The 25,153-nt window shown below is 39.7% G+C and overlaps 1 protein-coding gene across 1 annotated transcript in view; it reads left to right on the plus strand.

The window, feature by feature from the left end:
• The window catches only part of CNTNAP5 (contactin associated protein family member 5), a 272,631-nt gene that overhangs the window by 123,871 nt on the left and 123,607 nt on the right, over positions 1–25,153 (plus strand). Inside the window, exons 5-10 of the mRNA XM_021526152.3 lie at positions 3,211–3,414; positions 5,330–5,514; positions 9,088–9,231; positions 19,255–19,519; positions 21,819–21,968; positions 23,101–23,272. Coding sequence (XP_021381827.2) covers positions 3,211–3,414; positions 5,330–5,514; positions 9,088–9,231; positions 19,255–19,519; positions 21,819–21,968; positions 23,101–23,272 — 1,120 coding nt within the window. The remainder of the gene's footprint in view (positions 1–3,210; positions 3,415–5,329; positions 5,515–9,087; positions 9,232–19,254; positions 19,520–21,818; positions 21,969–23,100; positions 23,273–25,153) is intronic.

Below are 25,153 nucleotides of genomic sequence, written 5' to 3' on the forward strand. Positions count from 1 at the left end.
ATCAAATGCACAAGGTAAAAAGCCAAATGATTGCTTACCCACATGAAGCAGAGATTTTTGATAGGGATAAAGCTGCATGGCAGAGCAGCCACCTCTGAAGTACAGTGAAGAACAGTCATCCACATTCATCCCTTGGGTTGCACGTCTGAGAGGAAGGTGGGCATGGCTTTAGGGTCATTCAAGCCACTAAGCTGTGACTGGCCAGGGGACACATCTGTTCAGACCAGGAGTTCTCCTCTTCCCTTCTGCCAGGAGTTAAAGATTCATTGTTCATCGGTGCAAGCGCAAGGCTCAAAGTTCCTGTCTCACATGGCAACTGAGTTCCTAGAGTTATTCTTGGTTTAGAATATCTTTGTTAAGTAAGTGTTCACTTTTCCCAAAGTCACTAGGAGGAAGGAGTTTCTTCTTGAGTGTGGCTGTGTATCCTCTCTGCTGCTGGGAGCAGATTGCAGCACAAGAAGCTCTGTGCTCTCATACTGCTGCCAGCCTGTCAACAGCCTTGTTGATGAGGACAATGTAGAGAAGAGCCCAGAATGAGTAAAGTCTGTCTTCAGGGAGTGTAAGAACACCAGCAGGCAGTGCAGGATGAAATCACATGTTATGTTTTAGTCTGTTATTACTACAGATTTTCTGAGACTTGAAACATTTTGGATCCTCATTCTCTTGCTGCAAGATGGTTATGGACATATATGGACTAAATAAACACTAAGCAAACACCAAGCAGGTTTTCTGGAGTGGCTGATTTTAACAGGAACCAACGATTTGTTGTCATGCAAACTGCCACTAATGACTTTTGGCTGCCAGCGTTAGCATTTATTTGACATGTTCTCCTTTCATTCAGGGCTATTTATTGGCCAATGTGCTCACAACTGATAATTAGTGGAGCAGATCTTTTCAGAAACAAGTTTTCTTTTGTGATATACTCTGTAAATGTCAGTAGTAGAGCTCTTCAAGAATCAAGTTATGCTGTGGCTTAGTGGAGAGTTAAGAACAAGAACTGAAGTGTGAATTTAGACTGGCTGGAGCCTTGGATATTAGGAAAAAAATTTAAAAGGGCCACTTTTTGAGCAGCATTGAATCAGTGCACCCTTGCTCTTGCAGTACCTTTGGTTTTAAGAGCTAGGAGAAAAATCAACTTTAGTTGCAAACTGCTCTGGAAATCAAAGACTAAATTCTTTATAAGCTGTTTCCTAATTGCTGCCTGTGTTGGAATGAAACCATTTCTATAAGACACTTGTGATTTACTTTAGCCAAACTGTAGTATTTAATGTAGTTAGTGGAAATTCACAAGAACTAAACTACCAATTTAATTCCCTTTACAGAAACTGGCTGTCAAGGTGTCAATAGAGAGAAGTCAGCAATTCTGAAGAAGCTGTTTCATAACACCTAATTCAGAAGTTAAAAACAGATGGCAGGAATACTTTTGTATTTGTGATAATTTTTAAACTAGCAACTGTTCCACAAATGATGGGAAAGAGCCTGTTATAATTCTGACATCAGAGATAAGAAGTTGGTCTTAGTTTATTCAAGAATGAATTTTCCCCAGGACTGAGTTTCTTTGTCAGTTTATTCTCATTAAAAAATCAGTCTCCTTCTGATTTGGAATGAAGTTGTCCATGGAGTTACAGAATTTTGTATCAAATTGAAACTTTGTGCTCCCTGGAAATTTGTAAGCGTGCCACCAAACTTCTGTACAAACTGTCATACTGACAGGCAGAAATTTTCATGGCAGTTTCCTTGGTAACAAATTGTTAACAGCTGTTTTATTTTCTGAGTTTTTAATAGTTTTTAATTGCAAACCTCTTTAATTTTTTTCACTAAAAAAAGAAAAAAAAGGTGAAAACCCTCCCCCACAGCTCTTATTATTTTTGGTTTTTAAAAAGGAGCAGATGAAACTGGTGTTAATGCTTAAAAGGATAAAAGAGCTCTCAATGGAGTTTAGGTCACTTCAACTACTGACTTGAATCATGATACAGTTGCTGACTGGAAGTCTTGATCATATGAAGTCTTGATTTCAGTTATTTTTCAGAAGAAAATAGAAAACTGATGTCTTTGGTTTATCATTGAAATGTATGGTTTGCAAAGAAAGGTTTACGTTCTTTCTTCTTGGGCACTAGAAAGGCGTTGCTTATCTTTGTGCATGTGCCTCAGTAGTTATGTAGCTCTAGTAAACCTCTGTTGAAATTCTTCATTGTCTGGTATTATTAATTCTTAATTTTTTTTCTTAACAACAAAAAATACCAATTGCCAATATTGATAATTTATTAATAAATTGTGTCAAATTGCAGTTGGATAGAAATTGGAATTGAAGTAATGTATGTCAGTTTGTGTACAGCATATTAGTTAGAAGTATTTAAAGCTACCTGAAATATTCTGGTTATAGATACATTTAAAATTTTGTTTAAAAATATGTTTTGCTTAAAAGACTACTTTATAAAGCAGAGAGAGTACTGCAGGCAGCTGCTGCTCCCAAAGAAACTATTAATTGCAAGTGAGGAACAGAAAGCTTGTTTCCTACCAGAATGATTGGGATTTTAGAGGCTGGCTGAAGGGGAAAATATGTTTCTAATAGGATTTTCAAAGGTGTATAATCAGTTTAGATGCCCAGTTCCCGTGAAATCTCTTCAAAAGCTTTTTGAATTGATACTTGACTATTCCTGCCAGCCTAATCAATTTGCATGCAGAAATATGGCTGATAAATGCCCATCTCAAGCAAGCAGCCAGCCCTTGGAGGCTGAGGGGATCCTTATCAGAATGCAGAGGTGGATGCAGGCATGGCTGATATGCAGGAACAGCTCAACAGACACTTGTGAAGCTACAAAAGTGGAGTGAGTATTGGAGTGTTCAAAGTAATGAATAACATCCTGAATGTGTTTGAAATGAACAGCAAATGTGGCAAGGGATGTTCTGGAGATCTGAATATGATGGAAGGCACCTGTTCTGTTCTCAAAAGTTAAATGGGAGAGAAGTGTTGTATGAGGAAGGCAAGTGCAGAGGGGTTCTGATTTTATCCTCATGTTCCTTTTCTCCAGCAGAGGGAGAGGATTGGAAATGGATGAAATGTGGTTGCCCAAAAGACCTGTACACCCTTTGGATGTACACTCAGGACAATACCTGACTCCAAACTGTATTTGAAAAGATCCTGAAAAAAATACAGTCCCTCTTCTGATGCTGCCCCTCCTTGCCATTTTGCCATTTTCTTTCTTCCAGAGTCAGATATTGCAGACTTTGATGGCAGAAGTTCACTTCTCTACAGGTTCAATCAGAAGCTTATGAGCACATTCAAAGATGTAGTTTCCTTGAAGTTCAAGAGCATGCAGGGGGATGGAGTCTTATTCCATGGAGAAGGACAGCGTGGAGACTACATAACCTTGGAACTGCAGAAAGGAAAGCTCTCCTTGCACCTCAACCTGGGTAAGGGTAATTGGGAGTATTGGTTTGCATATAAATCTATTATTTATATTAGACAGTACCTGCAAACTGCAGCTGATATTAGCAGAACATTCTGTTTTGTGATGTCATGCAGAGCATGGTAGCTGAGCCAAGAAGAGACCTTGGCTTCTCTAACTAGAGGTGAGCAAGGCAGAACTGCTCAATGGCTAGTTCTAATTCTTCATGTACTTTTTTTTTTCTTCTTTTTTTTTTTTAATGTATGTGTGGGGTTTTTGTCTTAGTTTTAAAAAGAGCATTCTCAGGAAGTGGTCTTTGCACTGCAGAAGAGCTTTATTTTTGGTTTGTGTCTAATTTTTTTTTTCCATTCAGTCAGTGATTCAGAGCTGAGCTGAGAATACAGAATTTCAATGATAGCATTCTGGTCAAAACGTGAAGCACACTGCTGTGTTTCCTTCCTGAAAACGGAATATTCCTTGTTCAATATCTGTAAGGCTATCACTGTACGATCATGTTGGATCAGAGCATTAGAGGAAAGGTTGGCTTAATTTTTTTCTGTAGAAGGATGATTGTTTTTTTTTTCCCTGAAGCACTTTGATGATAGGGACTACTGCAGTAAGACTGATCATACTCCCTCTCCCAGCCTTACTGCAAAATCCTCACTGGCTTCATCTGTGGGTGTCCCATGGTATTGGCCTCAGCAGCCTCTACTGACTCATGTTTCTCATGCTGAGGGGTTTAAGTTGGGCATTTTTCCCCTTGTGCTTAATTATGTTTGTTTTAAAAATCAGTAACTATTTTCCACAGATGTTAGACTTCATTTTTACATAAGCTCATTAATTGCTGAGTCCCCAAGTTGTGCTTTCTTTCTTTCCTTCTTTCCTTTTCAGTAAAGATTGGAAATGAAAATGCATCATTTTCTGATTTGGGATTCGGATGTTACTTGGACCAAAAAACTACATCCTGAAGCTCTCAGTGGGGGAATCTACCCCACTTAATTGCCCTCTTACAAAATTTTTGTGCTAGGATAAGAATATACTACAGTTAATTATATTATGTAACTTCTTCCAGAGGAGATACTGTTGTGAATGTGTATTCTGAGATGAGTTGGGTTTTTTGTTCAGCTGTAGCCCCAAGTGTACAAAATTCTAGCCATTTCAGGTCCTCTTTTTGCATTCAAGTGTCATGGGCAAGGGTTTTGATGATTTGTCTTGAATCTGCTTGTATCTTGCCTGGCAGTTTTGGAGTATGTGTTCTCTCCATTCTGTGGGAATGTAAAAGAGGATACACACTCATTTTCAGTGAGAGGCTCTGAAGTTTTCAGACATATGGCCAGCTGGAAAACAGAAGAATGCTTGAAATTACTGGGTTAAAATTACCAGCCTAAATACTTTTATGATTTGTGATCTATACTTTTGGAGAGCTAGGCCAGGTTTAAGAATTTTTTGGAGCTGAACAAAACACTCATTGCTTCACTGACTAGTGCATTTTTTTTAAACAATTTTCTTGTTAAAATGCAGAAAGCACAGAGTTGACAGTGAAGTGTCAAGGAGTAATCTGTTGATGTGAGTAGATAAAACATTTTGGTGTTACCCAAAGGAAGCTCTTAAGCTACCAGGACCAAAATGCCTGGCAGAGCCAAGGATACAAAATATGTAATGCCCTGCCTACTGCACTGTGTGACTGCAGCATCTGTAACACCTCCTGCTTCATCACAAGGATTTCACAGGGGAAAAATGTGTGTGTGGCAGGCGGGATAAACACACATGTATGTGAAAAAGAGACCCAAGGAATCTAAGGCAGTCTTTGAAAAGGATATGTTTCCAAGAGCTCTGACTTGCATCCTGGAGCTCTTCTCTGTGCTTTCCTTGAGTCAACATGCTCCAGTTAAGAGTCTGGAGGTAACTCTGGTGTCTTCTGCCTCTCTGTGCCACTCCAGGGGACTCCAACCTGCACTTCAGTAACAGCCACACGTCTGTCACCTTGGGCAGCCTCCTGGATGACCAGCACTGGCACTCAGTTCTCATGGAACGCTTCAACAAGCAAGTGAACTTCACAGTGGACAAGCACACCCAGCACTTCCGAACAAAGGGGGATTCAGATCACTTGGATATTGATTATGAGGTGTGTGAAGCCCTTTAGGTTATAACCTGTGAATAGAGGTATGAATTGCTATACAATGAATATGATGGAAAACAACCACTCTATAAGCTGTTTCTTTCCAGCAAAGATTATTTAATATTTCCTTCCTAGAGAGCTGCTTTCATACTTTACCAGCATAAATTATGCCAGTGTGACTCCATATATGCCAGCATCAGAAAGTGGCAAATCTCTGTTCAAATAGGCATTGCATTATGTTTACACTTCAAAGAATGGCAGACTTTAAATAAATGAGAAGTCATAGCCTGGGTTCTAGTCAAATGTTAAGGGAGCAGCTGTGTTATCATCTCCAGTATGATTTTAATGACATCACTGTGCTCCATCCCTGCATTGAATTGAGCATGACTGTGGGGATTCCAGCCCTGAGTTGCCCCTCTATCCAGGCTTGCTTGAATTACAGTTCTCCACATAGAGATGAACAGATGAAAATTATTGTATTCCTGCTAGGAATGGAAGACCTCCAGAATGCAAGGAAGCTTTAGCGAGGTGTGCATCTGTCTCTTCTCTAAGGTAGCAAGTGACAGGACGAGAAGAAATGGCCTGAAGTTATGGCAGAGGAGGTTTAGATTGGACAGCAGGAAAATCTTCCTTACTGAAAGGGTGGTCACATATTGAAACAGGCTGCCCTGGGAAGTGGTGGAATCATCATCCCAGGGTGCATTCCAAAGGTGTGGGGAAGTGGCTCTTGGGGATATGGTCTAGTCATGAACATGAAGATGCTGGGTTGGACTCGATCTTAGAGGTTTTTTCAACCTTAGTAATTCCATGTCTCTCACAACCATTAGCTTAACCCAGTTCCCTTCACATCTGAGCATGTTGCAGAGAATGCTGATTAAGGGAGCCAGAGCAGCTCAGCAGGGAAGAAGTGAGCAGAGGAAATGTCCTGCCTGCCCATAAACCTGAGCCTGGTGGGCTCCCCTGTGATGTGACCAGGGTGTGGCAGAGTGCAGTTTATATCACCCTGGCAGTTCAGTGCTTATGGATGATAGTTGTTAAAAACACCTTAAAGCCCTATATAGCATCATATCTGTATGCAAGGCAGTTGCTCATCTGTTTGCCATCAACGCAGACCTGTGTGCAAATGACCCATGTTGGTTTTTATCCCTTGTACTTGGCTGCCAAGTCTGCCTTGCCCACAAGGCTCAGGGTCGTGCTTGCACAGAGCCATCACCCTGTGTGTGATGTGCTGAGCTGGCACGGTTCACTGCTTCAGAGACCACAAGTTCTCCCTTTGCACTTTGAATTCATTTCTCTGGAAAGGATCATTTTCCAACACACCCAAGGGAAAAAAAGCAGACGGCTCAGCAGTGGCAGGTGCCTGCTCTCTCCTCTCATCTTCCAGATGAAATTCCTTTCTTTTCATTTCACAAAGCAGGGTGGAGAGAGTGGTACCTGTCCCCTGGCACTGCTTTACCAAATCATGAGCACATTTAGTAGGGACAGCACTTGGAACAGTGGGATTCTGCAACAGCTTTAGACTGAACTATTAGGAGCCAAAACTGTAACTGCTTTTAAGATAGCGATGAGAAAAGCCAAATAACTGAGTCATCAGCTTTTCTAATTTCAAAATAATAAAATTTCTTACCTCTTGCTTGGTGCCAACTAGGGGAAACTCAGGCTCCAATCTCATTTGAAGAACATTTTTCCAGATGTTCCAAAATAGGGAACATGGTAGAAAAGATCTTCAGGTGTTGTAAATCAGCATCACCATCAACCACTTTGGCACCCACACCTTGTCCCCTGAGCTTAGTTTTTTGCAGTGTGTTTTTTCTCCATTTGCACTGAGAGAGTGTTTCAGTCAAACATTGCAGCAATGCAGTCTACTGAAAGTTTATCTCAGCACACTTTAGGGATTAAAGGCCTTACTGAGGGTAATAAAATCATTACTTTCATAATTAAAATTATTAACAATCACAAAGGAAACTGTTTCCTTAATAATGCATTGGTGTAATTGATATTGATTTTTCTTTTGGTTTTGAAACCCCGATACAGAGACCCTAAGCAGGAGACTTGAAGAATAGAACATAAAAGAAGGAAAGTCTGGTGTTTTAGAAAGAACTAATGATTCTTGCTGGAAAAAAAAACCAAAACATTGCTACCAGATAAGCCCTCATGCCAATAACAAACCTGCAAGTGACGTAAAGTAGCAGTCTGTTCACTCTTTATTTCTCTGAAGTGATCAATTAAAACAACTGAGGTGCAAGTTCATTAAGAACTTGTTTTCAAGTAAGTGTTTTCAAGGTTACCCAGGGAGGTTTCACTTCCTTATGTATCCCAGCTTGTTAGGTGGAGTGGGAGGAAAAATAACCCCCAAATTGCTCTTTATTTTTGTAATAATGAACTGAGTTAAGGCTTTGGGAATTGTGACAGGAGAATAGGGCTGACCAGATCCCAGGAGCTGTCAGCATGTAAGCAGTGCCACACAGCAGTGCATACTCTTGCTGCAGTGGATGCAGCAGGATTGCAACACAGCTCCTGATCAAGTGTGGTGGCTGCAGGATCCCCTCCTGCATTACATCACTCACTGTGCTGCTGTCTGTGATGGGAAAAATGAGTAAAAATTTAGTGGCACCACCAGTAATGCTTTGCCAGAAAGGTCAGTAAAGTTAATTAGAAATGAGCTGTGACATTTGTAAAATGAAGGTAGGATTATCAGAATGTTTTGGAGTTGTGGGGTTTGTTTTTCTTTCTTTTTACTCCCTTTCTTTTCTTCAGAATCTAAACAATTATGCTATATTTGAGCAGCTTTATTTTCTTAGGTTTTGTCCTGCCAGGGCTTTCAGCCCTCCAGCTGAGTGAGGAGCTGTAACCTGCCCAGTGTTAACAGCTGCCAGTACTGAAACAACAGCACAGCAGAAGTTTTGTGCAAATGCGTAGCCTGCAGAACAAAGCTCAGTCCCAATGCCACATGTGACAATTGTAAAGACCAAAGCACAGTGAAATTGCAAGGTGCAGATGGGGTGCTTGTGTAAGTGATAGGACCCTCCTCTGGCTGAAACCAGAACTGCTCAGACACCTGCCTGGTGGACAGGAGTGACTGTAGCTCCCAGGCAAACCCAGAGCTCTGAGGGCAGGGAGAATTTATTCCCCCATTGCTCAGAGGTTCCTGAGCTCTGTGGGCTGCAGGTGTCACCCTCTGTGCCACTGGGGCTGTGGGTGGCACACCATGGGAGGTTTTCTTGTGTGTGGGTGTTCCTGGGAGGGGAGCTGGTGGCACTAGGCTGGTGTGCCAAGGCACTTCAGAGCTGCTCCCAAAGCAGTGAGCTCTCTGTGCCAGAAGTGTTCGTCCAGCAGCAGGCATGCAATGGGAGGCTGTAATTTCCCTTGAGAGGTGGCCAGGCTCTGCCTCATGCTCCCAGTGATCTTCTTGGTGGGAATTGACTCTTAAGTAATACCCCAAGTGGATGTATGGAGGAGGGCTTTGCTGTCCTGCTTTTGGGATGATAACACAATGTAATGTACCATATATATATATATATATATATACACACGTATATATAGTATTATAATTAATGCTGTTCTTATTCTTTCCAAAAGCTCAGTTTTGGAGGGATCCCTGTCCCAGGGAAGCCAGGAACCTTTCAGAGGAAAAATTTCCATGGGTGCATTGAGAACCTTTACTACAATGGAGTCAATATAATTGACCTGGCCAAAAGACGCAAGCCTCAGATCTATACTGTGGTAAGAGGCAGTACCATGTGCTTTCCTTCTTTGCTTCCATGCTTTTTGTGCTCTCTGGGTGCTGCTGGCTGCATTGAATGAGCAGAGTTCGGATTTGGATAGCTGTGGGGATAATTAGCTTGTTAAAATTATATTGCTGAGGTTAGCACCAGCCAGCACTGGCTCCTGTGGAGAGAGTTATTGAGAGACACATGTGGAAACCAATGCATTTCTCTGATTTTCCTGGTGTAATAGAATTTGCTTGGGGAAAATTTTTAATTATTTTTTTCAAGATAAAAATGTGTGTATTTAATGGAATGATAGAAGTCATAGGGATTTTCTATCCTGGTTAACTCAGATAAAATCTTATTTTCTGAACTATTCTCTGTCACTGTTGGGAAGTACAGCACTAGCAGAATCCTACTTTGATACTTCAGTTCATATTATAGAGGAGAAAAATACTCCTGTTATCACTGGAAATAGTCTCCTTTGTGCTGCTCCTTATATTCACTGTATTGGCAGCTCTGAGAACTTTGTACTACTGTCTCTAAATGTGGAATAGTAGAGGTAAGGCAAGAGGAGCTACAGTCTTATCCAGCTTGATAACGTAAACCACAAATATAACTTAACACATAATAATGTCCAAAATTACAGATATATTTATGTATATCACAAAAATAACAAACATTTTATTTTGTAAGAAGAGTGAACTACACTCCCACAGCCTTCACAAACTGTATATAATTCAACTCTGTTCAGCTTTTATCTCACTCCTACACTGTGCTTTGATAAATGCCTTTTGGCTAACACTGTGTCTTTGGAGAACATGGAGATGAAACTGCTTCTGGCTCCCATAGCATCTTCTGGTTTGTAGAAATGTGTATGAATACACTGAACCTAAAACAAAGCAAGCCAGAAGACCAAGGAAGTTCTTTCTGTGCTTCCCCTGCCTAGGGCAAGGCTGAATAGGCAGGGAGCTGGAAAATGGAAAGGTGATGGGTGAGAAGTTCCTCACTGTGTTGTTGGCAGTCAAGACTGCCTCCAGGATACTCCTCTGGGACCGAGAGACTTTGCTTTAATAATTTTGAGTTTGATTGTTCTTACTGAGGACTCGAAGGCAGAAATCCTATGAACTGTGTTAAATTGCTCTTCTCCTCAGCTTACTTTCTAATGGGGGAGCAAAGAGCCCTTGTCTGCTTCTTAGGTCATTAAACAGCTGGTTGTTTTGCTGGCTGGATAATGGGAAGGCCTTTTTAAAGGGGAAGAGCAAAATTTTGCAATGCACTTTTTCTTGGAAGGGCATTGTCTGGGTTTAAGTGGCTCCAAGCAGTGAAACTCAGTTATCTCTACACTTGGTTCAGACAATGCTAGATGAAAGGTCTAGGAATCCAGCTCCTTCTCTCAATTTAAGATAGTGGGGATGTGCCTCCACCCTTCAATCTTTCACATAAGTGATGATTTAAACACCATGGTTTCCAGAGGCAGGCTGCTCACTGCATTTTTCAAGGCGTATGAGCTGCTCTGTGCTGTGTCTGTGACACTTGGGTAAGCAAAGTGCATGGAAAGGTTGCCATGCTCAGAGTGCCTCATAATCTTTGATGAACACTCCTCTATTGGAAATGGTCCCTGTAAATCTGTTTTCCAACATTCTTTGCATCCCAGCTATTTCTAGCAACTCTCAGGTACTTCTATGTTATCCCATTTCCCTTTTCTACTCTTCCTCACTCATTAGCAATTAACTTCCTCAAGTTAAAATAACTTGTTCTTGTTAAATCTAGTGTTTTGCCTGCCAGAGCTACTCTGCACTAAATGCTTTTACTCAAAGTGCATTGAGGTTTTCAAGCAACAAGCTCTATCCTCAGGGAGCTGCAAGCTTCTCTGCTTCATGTCTTTGTAGTCACTAAGGTTGTCTGAAGTGGAAATAAAATGAAAGGATCATCACAGAAGAATAATTAAATGTAACAGGGCCTTGGAACTGCTCCTTCAAAAAATATGTTGCATATTTATGTTCTCTCCCCACAAGTTAGAGATCACCTGAGATGGTTCTGCATTGTTAATCCCCAAAATACCTTTGTCTCCTAGCAAAAGACAATTGATGATAAACTGGTTGGTTTGGGATTCAAAAGCTATTAATGCTTAGAGACATCAGTTTTTGCCTCCAGAGGCAGGCAGACTTCAACATTCACTCTCTGCTTCACTCTGTGCCTTTGTGAATGTTGCCACAGTCAGTGAGCCAAACTTGGGGGTTTTCCTGCATATCAGCTTTGGGTTTTTTTCTTTTACTTTTGACATCTTTCACATGAGCAGGAGAATGATACACCAGCTTTGGAGGTATAGATTTCCTCTTATGATGTAGTTCCTCACCCGTATAAATAATGGTCCCAAATCAGCTGCATTTAAAGTCAGAGGAAGAAACTACAGGTTGTCAATAACAGAGTGCTGTAGTAGGTATTGTTCTCTTGGGTGGTGGCTCTCATTATCATTCTGCCTGTTCTTTTCTGTAACTCATTTGCAGTTTTCAGGCTTGCAATGAATCCCCTTGAGAAGGCATCTCAAGATAACGAGGCAGCCTGTCTCTTTGAACTGGAACTTGCCTTCAGAATTCCATTTCTGTATTGCCTGATAGTTAACCTCCTTACATAGAATTGTCTGTTTGGACAGGCAGTCTTTCTTCTCTCTGGGGTTACTTCTGTCCCTGATGGCATGTTGTAGGCTTTGTGGTTTTTTTGGGTTTAGCTTCTAAGGTTTTTTTGGTTTGGTGTTTTTTTGGGTTTTTTTTTTTGTTTGTTTGTTGTTTTTTTTTTTTTTGTTTGGTTGGTTTTTTTTGTTTGGTTGGTTTGGTTCTTTGGTTTGGTGTTTTGTTTGTTTGGTTTTTTTTTTTTTGGGGGGGCGGGGTGGGGGAAGGTTTGTTGTTTTGTTTGTTTGGAGTTTTTGGTTAATTTTGTTTTCCCTTCCCTTGATCATTGAATGTGGAGCAATGATACAGAATCTTTTATGTGCTTTCTAAGTGATTACTGCAAAAGGTTATGAGAAGTCAAATTTCTGTAATTAACCACTGTCATGGTCTTAGGGTGGACCCTTGGGAAACCTCATAAAATGCTTTAAAATAGTAATCTAAAGGCTTGCCCTATTTACAAAATGTCTTCTCAGCACAAGAGAAGTGCAGACTGCTCATTATGAGAAATCACACTGCAGTTGTACTTCTTGGGCAATTAAGTAGGGGCAAAAAAAATGCAAGAGCCACATTTACAAGAAGCAGAAGGGAAATTATTCTCCACAGAAGTAAATTTGTTCTGTTGATATCTGGGATGGAGAAGTCTTCTTTGAGGGATTTTGTGCTTGTTAAGAGTTTATGTAGATGCAGGAAGAGATGGGGCAAGTTTTAGGAAGATAAATCATTGAGAATTGCTAAATGCATCTGGTTGAGGGAGTAGATAAGAGAAAAAATAGCTATAGCATCCTGAAAATATGGAATCCTTTCCACCAGTGGTTACTTAATCCTAGATTCTGGTTGCACCTTTAGAAACTGCTCCAATGTGACCTGTAGCCTGGGCCGTAAGTTGTTTTTGTGCTTCACTGATTTGTGATGCCAAGAAAAGAAATTAAGAGGTCATGAAAAGATGCAGTGTTTGGTCTTCTCAGTGTTCCACCCTACTTACTGAAATTGAGAAAAATACCATCTCCCTTTCTCTTCCATTGCCTCTGGCTGATAGAAGTTGGAGTTGCATTTTTGTGTAGCAGAGCAAGCCCTGTGCTGGCTCAAGAGGAGTGCAGGTTACTGTAAGGCAGAAGTTCTCAGCTCTCAGATAGGCTTGAATTTCTACACTGGCCTGTCATGTGGCATGTGAGAGTGACAGCCCAGCACAGTGAGGGATGGGGTGACATGTGAATGTATCACTGTAGTGCCTTGGGGAAATAACCAATTGCCAGCATCAAAAAGCAAGGAAAGACACCTAGTGACAGGAGAATGTAAACTAATAATTCATTCTCTTTATAGAGAATACAAACATGCTATTTTGTTAAACTGATTTGAGATACCTTCATCCTGAGAAGAATTTACTTGTCTGTGAATGTCTGGTTCTACCAAAGTGCTCTGGCAGGTGTTGATCTTTCTGTGAACATCAGGCTGGTGATTTGTGAAGGCCCCTCCTAGGGTTTGGAGAATCAAAAGTTAGATTCTTTTTCCTATTTTTTGTGCTCCAATAAGACTATAGGAATCCTATATAAAAAATGTTGGATGTTTTTAGTGACATTTTTCACAACTTCCTGTGGACCAAGTTGAATTTCTGAAAAAAAAAAATAAATGTTTTCTTCAATTATTGAATGGAAGTGTTGGGACACATGAATAAAAAGAGTACTGAATTTATTATTTTTTAGATAAGGCAGGTGAACTCAGATTCTAGAAATATTTGATCCTTTTAAAATAAGTTTTTATATTTTCTTCTGTCTTTCTGTGTGATCTCTGGATCTTCAGGAGTCTCCTTTGCATTCTACCTGCAGTGTGGAATAGCAAGGAAGTCTATATAAATAGCATTCATTTTAAGGTTCTATTTTATTGTTGCTGAAGGGTATAACAGGATTATTTTGAAAGAAATTAAGTGTGTCACTTCAATTGAGGTCTTGAAATAAAGTCTATTTAAATAACATCTATCCCATTGATTTCAGTTGGCTTTGTCCACAATTCTAAAGAGTTTCAGTGTGCAGATGTATAATCCAGCACATAGCTGCATCAATAAACTCTCCTTGATATAAAAGTTTCTTTGTGTTAGGATTTTGATAGTTGTGATGACAACAAATGAAGTAAATCTTTTGGGAGAGAGGCCATATTTTTTAATAAGACTGGATGACATGCAGAAAAAACTGACATGTTTCTGAGCAAGCAAGGCTTTTTTGAGAATCATCAGACTTCAGCAAATTACAGGTTAGAAACCATTGTTCAGGGTTTCATTTATTACAACATCTGGGTAGTCAAATTGAATGAATAGGGCAGTTAGTGCCTGCTGAGCAGAGGAGGATGTTTCAAGGTGGGAGGTGATAAGGCTGTTAGTCCCTGTAGGAGAGGAAGAGAGATGGCTAATTATTGTCATAGGAGCTAGCAGGGGATAAGGAAAATGGGAAAAAATGTAATTTTCTGCAATGCCAAGTCTTTAGAATATTTTTAAGGTCCTATTCCAATTGGTAAGACCTTAGGAACTCTTTGGCACTTGGCATAACAGAAGCTGAGCCCATCACAGACAGGAGCCTGGATTGTGTGCAGTTCACACCAGCCATTTAAGCTGGTGTTGTGCTACAATACACAGATAATTGGAATTTAAAAGAGGAAAATCTATTAAAGGAAACTAATACATCAAAAAATAAAAAAAACTGATAGGAATTGCTTTCTACACACTTTTCTGTTTTAAAGTAGATGTGGCTCTGTTTTCATAATAGTAATGAAGAAAAAAAAATCTCCTTGCTGCTGTGTTTTGTTCCAGGCAATAAAAACTAATAAGCTGTAGATCACTTTACCTTGAAGTGGAGCAAAAATTGGACTTGGACTGTAATAATTTGCCAGTTTGATATAAGACATCTATCTTATTCACTTCTAGCAAGGTGAATTTGAAACTCTGGCTTCATTCCTACTTGTTGCTTAAAGTGAATATTCCCCCTTACCAGGAGGATGGGTGTAGGTGAGATCTTGGGAGGAGATGTAGCCAGGACAGCTGATCCAAACTGACCAAAGGGATATTCCACACCAACTGAGTCTGCTTAGCAGTAAAAGCCAAGAGAAAAAGGAAGGGAAGAGGCTTTCATTATTGTGGAGCAACTTCTACACATGCTGAAGCCCTGCTTCCTAGGAAGTAGCTGGGCATCATCTGCTCATGGAAAGTAAAGGTGAATTATTTTGTTTTCCTTTGCCTCTGTGTGCAGCCTTTGCTTTTGCTTTATTGAACTGCCTTTCTCTTAACACAAGAGGGTTTTCTTCCTAGCATCCAGACAAAGTCAATACACCACAGAGAGAAAATATTAAGTAGTCCCTATTTTTTTTGTGTATGGGTGTGTCCTCCTGTGGTCTTTTTCCTTGTTTTCCTGTCTCTCTGAGAAAAACGATGTAGAATGTTTCCAAAATATATCTGTATTTGCTCTCATCTTTTTTCAGTATCTCTTAACTATTGCACCATGTAAGGAAACAGTAATGTACAGTTACTATGGGCATAAAATGCTAAAATCCTTTGTTCTGCTTCTGGCCAGGGACACAGTCAGTTGAGGAGTCTGAGATAAAGAACATCCAGAAAGGTCCCGCCAAGCATCTAATCCCTTATTCCCTCATGGCCACAATGTTTCAGTTTTTTCTATGCCTTCCCTTTTTTTGGTTAAATGTTACTTTCTCTCCATTGGGAATATTATTTTTATGTAAACAACTTAAATCAATGTGATAAACAATTAACATTTTATTGGAATTCATTATACCATCAGTAAGTGGGCAGTTCTCTGTCATGACATTGATTATCACAGGGCCATATTAGTTTCAGTGTAACTTGGATCAGGAAAGCTATCAGATTTTCATCTTGAAATTTTTCTCAGAGAAACAGAAACTCATCTCAGTACAGGAACTTCTGGTCCCCTGCTCTTGGGATGGACAGGGTGCAGACTCAGTGGACCTCTCCTAACTGAAGGAGCACTGTGCTCCTGTATCCTGTTTGAAGGCAGTTTGTAGCAGTATTTCAGAAGGCTGGAGCTGGAATCTTACTTTGATTTGCTGTTCATGTAGTGTTCAACGTGGTCTTGAGAAGTACTTGAAATATGTAGGTCTCCTGACATTTGTTCTGCTAGAGAGAAGTAATTTAAAAACAGGGCTTGAAGGAACCTCCCTCATTCTCAAAATTGAGTTTCTCAGAGTTGAATGCCAATTTTTCATCTTATCTTTTTAAAACTGCATCGAAGGTCACCTTTTTCTTCTGTTACTCTCATTGTATATTCATCTTCAAACTCAGTCCCTTCACAACTAGAAGTAGTCCTCCAATTTCCAAGCTGGAGATATTCTTGCCAGTTTACCACATTTGTATCTCAGCCAGACCTGGGACCTTAGTCCCTTTACCTGTCATAGGAAATCATCCTTTCTAATCCTCTGCAGAAAGCAAAATACCCTTTTTATTGGACAGTATCCACAGAGTGATTAATGAGGAAAGTTTAAGTGCCCATTTGATGTTCCAACCTGCAGGTAGAATGACAACTCAGAAATACTCATTTATTGTTGTTTCTTTTCAAGCTGTGATCTTGGCCTGTATCCTCTGGTAGGCTAAGTGCTGAGAATTGCAGTGCAGCTGTCAGTTTGAATAATTTCCCAAGTGCATATTATTTTTGATTAGTATAAGGAACTTGTTACCAATTGCCCTGATTGTGGTGTTGTCTTCTCTCTTCATTGAACAGTACATAATACTACATGAAGAAAGGCCAGAAAAGACTGAAATGGTTCAGTAAAGTTATACAGGTTTTATTGAAGTCCCACAGAAGTCACTGGAAAGTTTCCAATCAGTTTTGGATGAAGTTTATGGCTCAGAGGATTTTCTATGTAATCCACTTCTGTCCTCATCACTTAGCAACTGTGTTCTTCCATTCTCTTTTAATAGGAGAGGCTCTGGTTCTTCTTTAAAATGCTGTAACATGCTGCTGCCTGTTCATTCAACATCTCACTTGAACAAGAACCACCTCTAAAGCTGTACCCTGCCTGCAGAAATCTTGTCTGCTTCTACTCTTTTCTTAAGACAGCTGTCATGGCAGCCAGTGAAAAAATTGCAAGTATCTTCATTGCATTTTTAGGCTCTGAAGTTTTCTCTTGTAAGAACAATAAGAGCTATTTTGTTAAGATTTCACTGCTTGTTAGAGGAGTCGTTAATCAGTCTGGAGATGGACTCAATGGAATTCTCAAATGCCATATGATAGCTAAAGTTTCCACAGCTGGGTAGAGCTGAGCGTCTCCTTTGTTTTCTCTAGGGATTAGACCATTCTTATATCCCATTTCCTAGCCAATGAGCTTTTACTTTTCAGTTAAATTGGGTTCAATTATAAAATCAAGTGTCTTCCAGAAATCTGGCATATACCCTGGAGAGTTCCAGAACTGCTGCCAATTAAAGCAAAATGCTCATGATCAGATTAAGGTTTAGAGGGAGCTGTTTACTTTTCTGACTTAGACCTGCTGGAATAATTTGTTTGAGAATAACACTCACAGCAAATTTAACAATTTTTTTAGAGGGAACCTATTGCATTTCACTGGAAAATGTTTTTCAAAGTAATGGTTTTGTGTGTGGTTTTTTCAGGTTTTCATGTTTCTGTCTCTAGGAAGGTAGGTTGGTCAGTGTTGGTTGGTCAGACTTTGCTCTGGAATGCTGCTTTAAGGTGTTTCCCTCCTAAATTAGTCAGTTGAATGGGTGTAAATTCTTGAGGCATCAGTTGTTTTGCTCAACTTTTTTTTTTTCCCCTTTTTTAAAAAAAAAATCCTGGCTAGTGTTTAGTCCTGACTGCAGTTACTTATCACCCTTACATCATGGAGGTCTCAATTTCTGAATAAGAGTAACAAACATACCTCATTAAAAGACCCCCCAGAAAGGCAGAGCCACACGTCTTGTCTGTCTTCCAAATGCACCTTTAATCCCATTTACACAGAATATTTCAGCACCATCTTTGTGTATTTCCAGCTGTCTGTTCTTATGGTGGGTGGAATAACACCTGTTCTGCTTCAGTTTAGACAATGGAGAGGCTGAAGTTGAAGTTAAACTTCAGAGCTTGAAGTCTGACCAGGTTAAACAAGGGAAGGGATGTGCAGCTCCTGTCCATGTGTCCCAGCATTGGCTTTGCAGTCAGCACTCTTTGCTGATCATGTCTCAGGACAGGACTTCTGGCCTGAATTTTGATTAAAAACTGAAGTAGAAATGTAGCAATAACAAAAAAAAAGTTTGTGCCATCTCTTCATGCAGTAGTAGAAACTTTCTAAAGGCTGAGACCAAATTTTCATCCTACTTCCCACCTGACTAATGTTCAGTGGAGTTAGATAAACTCTGGATTATATCTCAGAGCACATTGTAATATGACGTGCCAATGGATTTATTTTGCCACATCTGGTTGGTAGCATTCTGAACCTAACAGGGACTATTGTGCAGATAGCTCCATATAGGTAAGTATCTATCAATGATTGTTTCATCCACTGATAACTTTGTCTATTTCTGACACCTTATTTTCAATTAAAAAAAAAAAAAAAAAAGACTGGAAAGATGTTTGAAAGTGATAGGGAGCAGTTTCATCATCTGTCTGAGATTGCAGACAGGAATTCCCCAAGCACTGTGCAGCTTCCCGCACATCCATCAAGTGCTGTTCGTTTTAATTATCCAGTTAGAGTGAGGTACAGGCTCTGATGAGAAGTGTTATCATGGAGAAAGCCTTACACTCTGATGTTTTTATCAGATTACAGCTGGTATTTTACAAAACAGCCATGTTCAAAGCAGCTGGCTGCAACAATCTTCTCCTGGAGTGGCTTTGAAGGATGTGGCTCCTAAAGTGTATTGGATTTATATATTGTTAAGGTTTTATACCATGGCCTGATTAACCTGATGGGATAAACTACAGTAGCTGAGCAAACTGATGGAGTAATTTCTTCCATCAACTACAGTGATACAAGCTAGTGCAGATTCTGCAGACTGCTTTGAGTAAATGTGCTTCTCTTCTGGGCAAATGGCAAATTGATTTAGGGGCTGGGTGACTGAGATAATCATCTAAATTGTGTCATTGATAAGGATATTTGGTTACATTTAGATCCTGCTAAGAAGTAAGGTTTTGATTTTTGATCCTCAGCATTCGGGATAAAAGTAATATTTTGAAGTTAGATATGTTTTCCCAACATGGACATTTCCTATTGATCTCCAAAAATAGATGTCTGAATAATAATACCTATTTCAGCCTTGAGGGCGATTAGAAATCCAATGAGCTTATTTAAATAAAGATGTTTTGGGATGACTGAAAAAGAAGTCACGCTTTATGTTATGTTTGATTTTTTTTTTTTTCTTTTTGCAGGGGAATGTGACCTTTTCTTGTTCAGAGCCACAAATTGTTCCTATCACCTTTGTGAGCGCCAGTCGAAGCTACTTGCTGCTGCCCGGCACTGCTCAAATTGATGGCTTGTCAGTCAGCTTCCAGTTCCGAACGTGGAATAAAGATGGCTTACTTCTGTTCACCGAGCTGTCTGAAAACTCAGGGCATCTCTTGGTTTACCTCCATGGTGGGAGATTGATGCTACTTATTCAAAAGGAGACTGAGAACCCAGTGGAAATCTCTGAAGGTGTTTATTTTTTGTTTACTTTCACTTGTCTCCTTCTAAAACACAAAGGTTCAGCTCCATGGGATGAAAGGATCAAGCAATAAGGAAACACCCAATCTTCCTTTCTCTTTTAAAATTTTCTCTTGCTTTCCAGTGGTAAAGCTGCTATGTACAGCTTGATCTAAGCTTGGAAAATTGGCATCCTGAAATCTCCAGACTCAATCTCTGACAGTTAGCTGAGCCTCTCTGTTCTTAAGCAGTCACACTCAATTTTCTTCAGTCAGGTTGCATGAAGCCCTTCCTGTTCCCATCTCCAGACAGTGCTGAAATCAGCTGGGAGCCAGCTCAGCCACAGCATCTTTCCCCAGCAGAAGTTAAGGGAAGCTCAGAGCTGATTTTCTTTCTCTAACTGTAGCTTTGGGCTCCCCCTTTATGCCGCACTCAGAAGAGAGGCTGACCATGGGCTGCCTCTCCTTACACTTCCTATTATGCTTTCTTAGTTACTTTACTTTTGTGTAGTGAAACTGGTGGGATGCAAGAGGGTAAAATAGGGCTGCCTCTCTGATTTAAAATTTGGGGGAATAATAATAACAATAATAATAATAATAATAATAATAATAAATAACATATTTTCTAAAAGAGCAGATGTTTAAAAACATGTAATATTAAAATATTCCCTGTACAGACTAAAAGAGGGCAGATGTATCTATTAAAAGAAGCAGAGATAAAAAACTGACAGAGTTGTCAAAGCAGAGCTGTTCTGTATGCATGTTTCATTCCCCTTTATGATCGAAAATGAGGCAGCCCTGCATCTATCCTTACTCATGTAGATTGCTACAGCCATAGCTTGCTGCAATTGAACACTGAGATTCCAGCCTTTATTGCAGTCCTAATGAAATTGTTGACAAAGCTGAGACAATGTCAATATTTGGTTGGGTGAATTTATTTTTATGTAGTTCTGAAATAATGAACCTGAGTCCAGCCTATCCAAACATGCTAAACTGCCTACTTGGACAGGGGAAATATGCAGAAGGTGCATATGCCATGTTCTGCAGATGTAAGGTATTTACAATAAACTCATGCTTGCTCAAGAATGGACCTGGTTTTCCCCAAATGGGATCTATTTCCTCTTGTAATTGTTTCAAATATCGACAACATATTCCACTTCAAATTGCACTTCTAGTTGAAAAATCATCTAGTTTTTGGAAAACCAGCCTCTAATTCTATGGTAATTGTGCATGTGTTAACAGCCATTACTGAGTAAATTTCATTTTGAAATTCGTGATGAAATGGCTTTGCACATACCTAACACACACTGTTTTTTATTTTGTTTTGAACTGTTCTCACACCTCTTTGTGTTCCTAAGTGCTTGTTTGTTTTCTCTGAAAGCAACATTAACAAAAATGTTCTGTTAGGGTAGGGTGTAAATACTAGTTGTCTGTGCTTGATCTCAGTGAGTTCAGCTTGATGATAGCATATTTTGAACTGTAATTAGGTTGCTTTTGATCTGCACCTCTGTATGTGGGTTCAGAACCTTGCCCACTGATTCTCATGGCTGTCAGAATAGAGGGTGTGGAGTTTCATTGTAGCTCTGTAGTGGTATTTCAAGAGCCACACAATGCAGCAGTGATTTTCAGAATAAGGAAACAAGACAGGTAATTTCCCACTTCGCACAAGTGTCTAGAAGAGAAGGAGACTGCACAGTATAACCCTTCAAACTTTAGAGGTTCCTGATCAGAGCAACAATCCCAGTTCTCAGAAATCCAACTTCTGTACATCCATTAATAGTACCATGTGGTGCATTGGTGGTGGAGGGTTTTAAGAAACACAAATCCTACTGATACCTGCTGGAGTCAGTCAGGTTTCAGGCTGGAGCCTGAGAACAGGCTATGAATGTTTCACTGAATCTAATCCTGCCACCTCACACATGTGTTTAGTACCAGAAGCTCAGTAGAGATCTCTGCACACTTTTGGACTTGCAAGCATTTACCAACAGAATGAACATAGACATAAACACCCCCAAAATGGTAACAGTGTGCTACCAGAAAGATGAAGGATTGGCTAGCTTGATGAGTGCTTGCAGTAGTACAAGCTTAGATCAAAATGTGAGATGACCTACTTAAATACTCTCAAAACTTCCCTTTTTCTGGGCCCTTTCTTCTATGCCAGCTTGTTTCTAGAGGTAATGAGTTCTCAGCTAGAGTTCTCACTTTTTATAGCTCAGCTGCATATTTACGGTCACAAGTTGGAAGCAAGAGATTTGAAGAACCCAGTTGTCTCCTGCACGTCTGTTTTCCACTTTGTACATGTTTTTTGCCAGGCACTAATCTCCACGATGGGCTTTGGCATTCTGTGAACATCAATGCCAGAAGGCATCGCATTACCTTGACACTGGACAACGACGCTGCCACCGCCAGCCATGCAACCACTGTCTCTAGGATCTACTCTGGGAACAGCTACTATTTTGGAGGTAGGTTGTTTCAGGGAGGTTTTTGTGATGCAGATCCTCAGGTGCTCACCACAGGGTTCTCTCTAGGTGTGCTGTTTGCAACTAAGAGCAAAGGTAAGGACTGATTAAATTGTAGTGCCTTCAGCACTATGGACAGGTTGAAGAGTATTGGTAAAGCCTGGAAGACAGAGAACAAGCAGAACTGCAAGCAGAGCTGTAGAAGTGGACTATTGGTAGTGGTAGTCAATGGGTAGCTACATGTATCTGACAATATATGCAAAGTCTACAAAGCTATATTAACCATGAGTGGTTTTTGTTTTGTTGGTGCTTTTTTTTCCTGGTTAAAAGGCTTTAGAATTATTAATGTTATCAGCAATCTTGCAAATACCACGTCCTGTAGGCTCAGTGACTTTTTGGAGCTTAGGTGATATGCAACTCAAATCTTCAAAAGTAGGTTTAGCTCGATTTAGAAAATGGGGAAAAAGTATTGAAAAATACTATATTCTGCTTTTTGGAGTGGAGTGCAAACATTAATGTCATTAACTGTCTCTGAGCCTGATCAGAGCAGTAGTATTTTTTTGAGTTTTGTACATTTGTCATTAACTATCTTTAATATATTTCTGTGTAGTGCTTACTGTCGTATGGTTCTGATCTTGATAAACCCTGTGGATACAGCACTTAGTGAGGATGTACAGGAGGCTTTGGATCTCAGAGCTGTTTAAATACTGGGGAAACTCAGATAAAACTGGCTTTCTTGCTGCCCACAAAATTTCATCTGCACATTGCTTCAGCAGCATAATTTAACCATAAGGATTTTACATTTTGTACAACTCTTTTAACAACTCATGCTTTAGTTCCTATCAACTTTGGAGTTTAAAGAAGATGAAAAAAAAAATCACAGTTTGATTTTGCTCAACACAGGTATGTTTCACAAGGTGGAAACCTCATATTGTGATACTTTCAGTGGCTGGCTTCTCTCTTCTTTTTTTCTTTTTTCCCCCCTAACTGGAGAATTTATAACACAGGAGGCTGCATAGCAGAAGGAATAAAAACATTTGGAATAATAAGCCTCTGAGTTGTTGCATCAGGAAATCCCAGCAGAAATAGTTGAACATTCCAATATTCTTCTCTGCCTCTTCTCTTTTTCCCACAGGGTGCCCTGACAATTTCACCGATTCCCAGTGTTTAAATCCCATTACTGGTTTTCAAGGCTGTATGAGGCTCATCTTTATTGATAACCAGCCCAAGGACCTCATTTTAGTTCAGCAAGGCTCCCTGGGGAATTTTAGTGATTTACACATTGATCTGTGTGGCATCAAAGACAGGTAATTATTATTTCCTCTTTCTTGTATTTGTTCTTTTTTCATCCTAGTGGTTTATAAATACTGGTTGCATTAAGTGAAAATTCTAATCTGCCAACATTACAGATATTAGGCATAATAGAGCTACTAATAGAAAATACTGCAACAAAGATAGGAGGACTGGAGGGGAAATGGTTTCAATTACACAAGGCTCTCTTCACATTGACTTGTAGGAAATAGAGTATGCAAATTCAATCAAACTATAGATTGGTGAAAGGATTAAATTTTATACATAAACAACATTTGATTGAAGTTCTAGAGGAAATGAAAGAGAAGGAAAAATTAGTTGATTCATCAGAACATGTCATACCCTTAATATATAAGCTGGTTCTGCTTAAATAAATCATCTACAATTTTTCTTGTTAGCCATTACAGCACGTTCATGATGAGGATATGGTACATCTCATGTGCAATACTGCCCATTCAGTGGGACAATATAATGATGGAATGTCTGCATCTGCCAGAGAAACAGTTCAGTTTAAATAGTGATCCACATCCCTCCTAAGATGAAACCTGACAGGAACTCCAGATTTTCCCATAAACAGCAGAGAGGAAATAAGAAACCAATGTTTTTAAAGTATTTAGTAAATCACTTTTGCTTCTTATGGATTTTTAGTATCTAAATATTTCTGAATCATTTGTGGAAATGTGTACATTGAAACTAGTATGTGGAATAGGAGGTTCTTCAATTTTTCTTGGTTTTTGTTGGGGGTTTTTTTGATTTTTTTTTTGTTTGTTTTTGTTTTAATCTACCTAAGTTTTGAAAAGTAGAAATGAAACTGCTGGAAACTTCATGTGCTTCAAATAGTTAGCGGAGTAATAAGGATATTTTGGAAATGCATTAGGACTGTAAGCATTGAAATTTTTTTTTTTCAGACATGTTATTTAGATGAAGTTGACAGCTGATTTCCATTATTCCTTCCTGTAGGAGGAATCAGCCTGCTGGAGCTGCAGTCTTTTAATAAGTGGGCAAAACGTTTGTGATGCAAGATCTTTGTGCTCAACTTTGTATGTTCATTTTTGTTAATTTAAATGGAGAAATTACTGACTTGGCTGATCAAATACCTTTCCACTTAATTCAGGAGAATGTGAATGTCATACTTGGTGTGTCTGAAATGGTAGATGGAATTCTACCATTTCGAGGTAGAATGGAAAAAGATGCTGCTAATTGTACAAAAGGAAGCAAAATGTCATCTTTCCTAGGAACTGAGAGAGAGAATTTTGCTGTTTCCTTGGAAAAAGATATTATTTAAGATAGAGTGGATCACTTAAAAGCACTTTATGTGATTTTATGTTGAAACAAAAGAGAACTCTTCTGGTATGATGCAGAGGTGCTGTGGGACATCTCCAGTGCCTTCACTGTCACCAAGTCCAGGCTACATGCAAGTCAGTGGTATTACTGAAAATATCTTCCTTCTCTTTAGTGTCCCAAGGATGACAAGCATTAGTCTGTGATCATACTATAAAATTAATTAGGGCAAAAATCTAAGCATAATAAGAGTGGGATTGTTTTACATAATGCCACCTTTCCTGTTAAATATATTCATCACACAGACAAAAAATGTTATCTGTGATGTAACAAAGGACCTGAGAGAGCATCCAAAGGGGGGCAGTGAAGATGGGATGAAGGGAAGCTGTGTGAGGAGCAGCTGTGGGCACTTGGTCTGTTCAGCCTGGAGGAACAGAGGAGAGACCTCACTCACTTCACTCCTGGTGAGGGCAAGAGGAGGGGCTGAGGCTGAGCCCTTCTCTGTGGTGGTGACCTGGGACAGGACTTGAGGGAATGGCTGCAGTTGCATCAGAGGAAGTTTAGGTTGGAAGTTAGAAAAAAGTTCTTCACCCAGA

The sequence above is a fragment of the Lonchura striata genome, chromosome 8 (genome assembly GCF_046129695.1).
Source record: "Lonchura striata isolate bLonStr1 chromosome 8, bLonStr1.mat, whole genome shotgun sequence".
Taxonomy (NCBI): Eukaryota; Metazoa; Chordata; class Aves; order Passeriformes; family Estrildidae; genus Lonchura; species Lonchura striata.